This window comes from Plasmopara halstedii (assembly GCF_900000015.1).
Source record: "Plasmopara halstedii genome assembly, contig: Scaffold_614, whole genome shotgun sequence".
Taxonomy (NCBI): domain Eukaryota; phylum Oomycota; class Peronosporomycetes; order Peronosporales; family Peronosporaceae; genus Plasmopara; species Plasmopara halstedii.
The window spans coordinates 2,893,698-2,894,681 of NW_020187532.1; the positions used below are offsets into that span (position 1 = coordinate 2,893,698).

Here is a 984-nt window from a genome sequence, read left to right on the forward strand (position 1 = left end):
CTATTTTTTTATATATGGCAAAAGTTGAGGCATTTTTTTTATTCTCTCTTAAAACAATTATGAGAGAATTGAATTAGTTCTTGTGATCAGTAAATCCCCGTTTTATGGAAAAACTCAGGTGGCGCATGCTGCTTAGCTGTAAGATAGAGCTCAAAACTGCGAAAAAACTTAGGGATTGGGTGACCAGAACCAGTACTTCCTGATCGTTGATTCTACGACACCAGTCTTAAAATGCTTATCGCCGGGTCAATACTCTTCCTCGTATGCTCCACCAGCGCATATAATTTCACCCGATCAACCTCTTCATATCAGACGGCGGCTGGCGTACCGGTTGATGATGTTCTCATCGCTAATTCAAGTTCCTCAGTTCTGAATCTATCTAGTTCTCACGAGACAACGAACAAGGATGTCGAAGAGCGAGCTAATGGTGGTTTGTTCGGCAAGATGTCTGCTACAATTACGGATCTAGTGAAAGGACCTGTCCCAGCAGAGTATAACTTTTACGTGACGAGTTTAAATAAGTACGAAGATCTCGACGCTGTTTTAACGAGTCCCGAGATGGAAAGTTTGTACAAGTTTTGCAAGGAATACAATGATAAACACAAAAACAAACTCTCGTCGGTCGCGCCAGTCCTAGAAAGGTTCAAAGATAAAGCTATCAACAACAAGCTACATGACCTGGCAATGATTGCAGATGGTAAACAGCCGATGATGAAGCACTTGGCATTGCAACATAGGGACAATTTGCTGATGAAAAAAAACAATCAACTATGGAATTTTTCGAACTTTTGGAATTTGGCGACGATCTTACCGAAGCGATACGTAATGGAAAATTTGACGAGCTATTGGGGTACATTGTTCTGCACAATAACAACAACAACAAAAAACAAGCTAAACACAATTGGGACTTATTGTTGACGATTTTAACGACTCATTTTGGTGGAGAAGGCAACTTAGTGCGACAAATCTACGAGGTGAAACATC

General features: G+C 40.7%; 1 protein-coding gene across 1 annotated transcript in view; it reads right to left on the bottom strand.

Annotated features, from left to right (window-relative positions):
* PHALS_12554 (uncharacterized protein) overlaps window positions 1-856 on the bottom strand; it is a gene marked incomplete at both ends in the record, with an annotated part of 1,279 nt that extends 423 nt beyond the window's left edge. Inside the window, 3 exons of the mRNA XM_024728124.1 lie at window positions 614-633; window positions 704-747; window positions 812-856. Of these exons, the coding sequence (XP_024578633.1) occupies window positions 614-633; window positions 704-747; window positions 812-856 (109 nt within the window). The remainder of the gene's footprint in view (window positions 1-613; window positions 634-703; window positions 748-811) is intronic.
* Window positions 857-984: the final 128 nt, after the last annotated feature.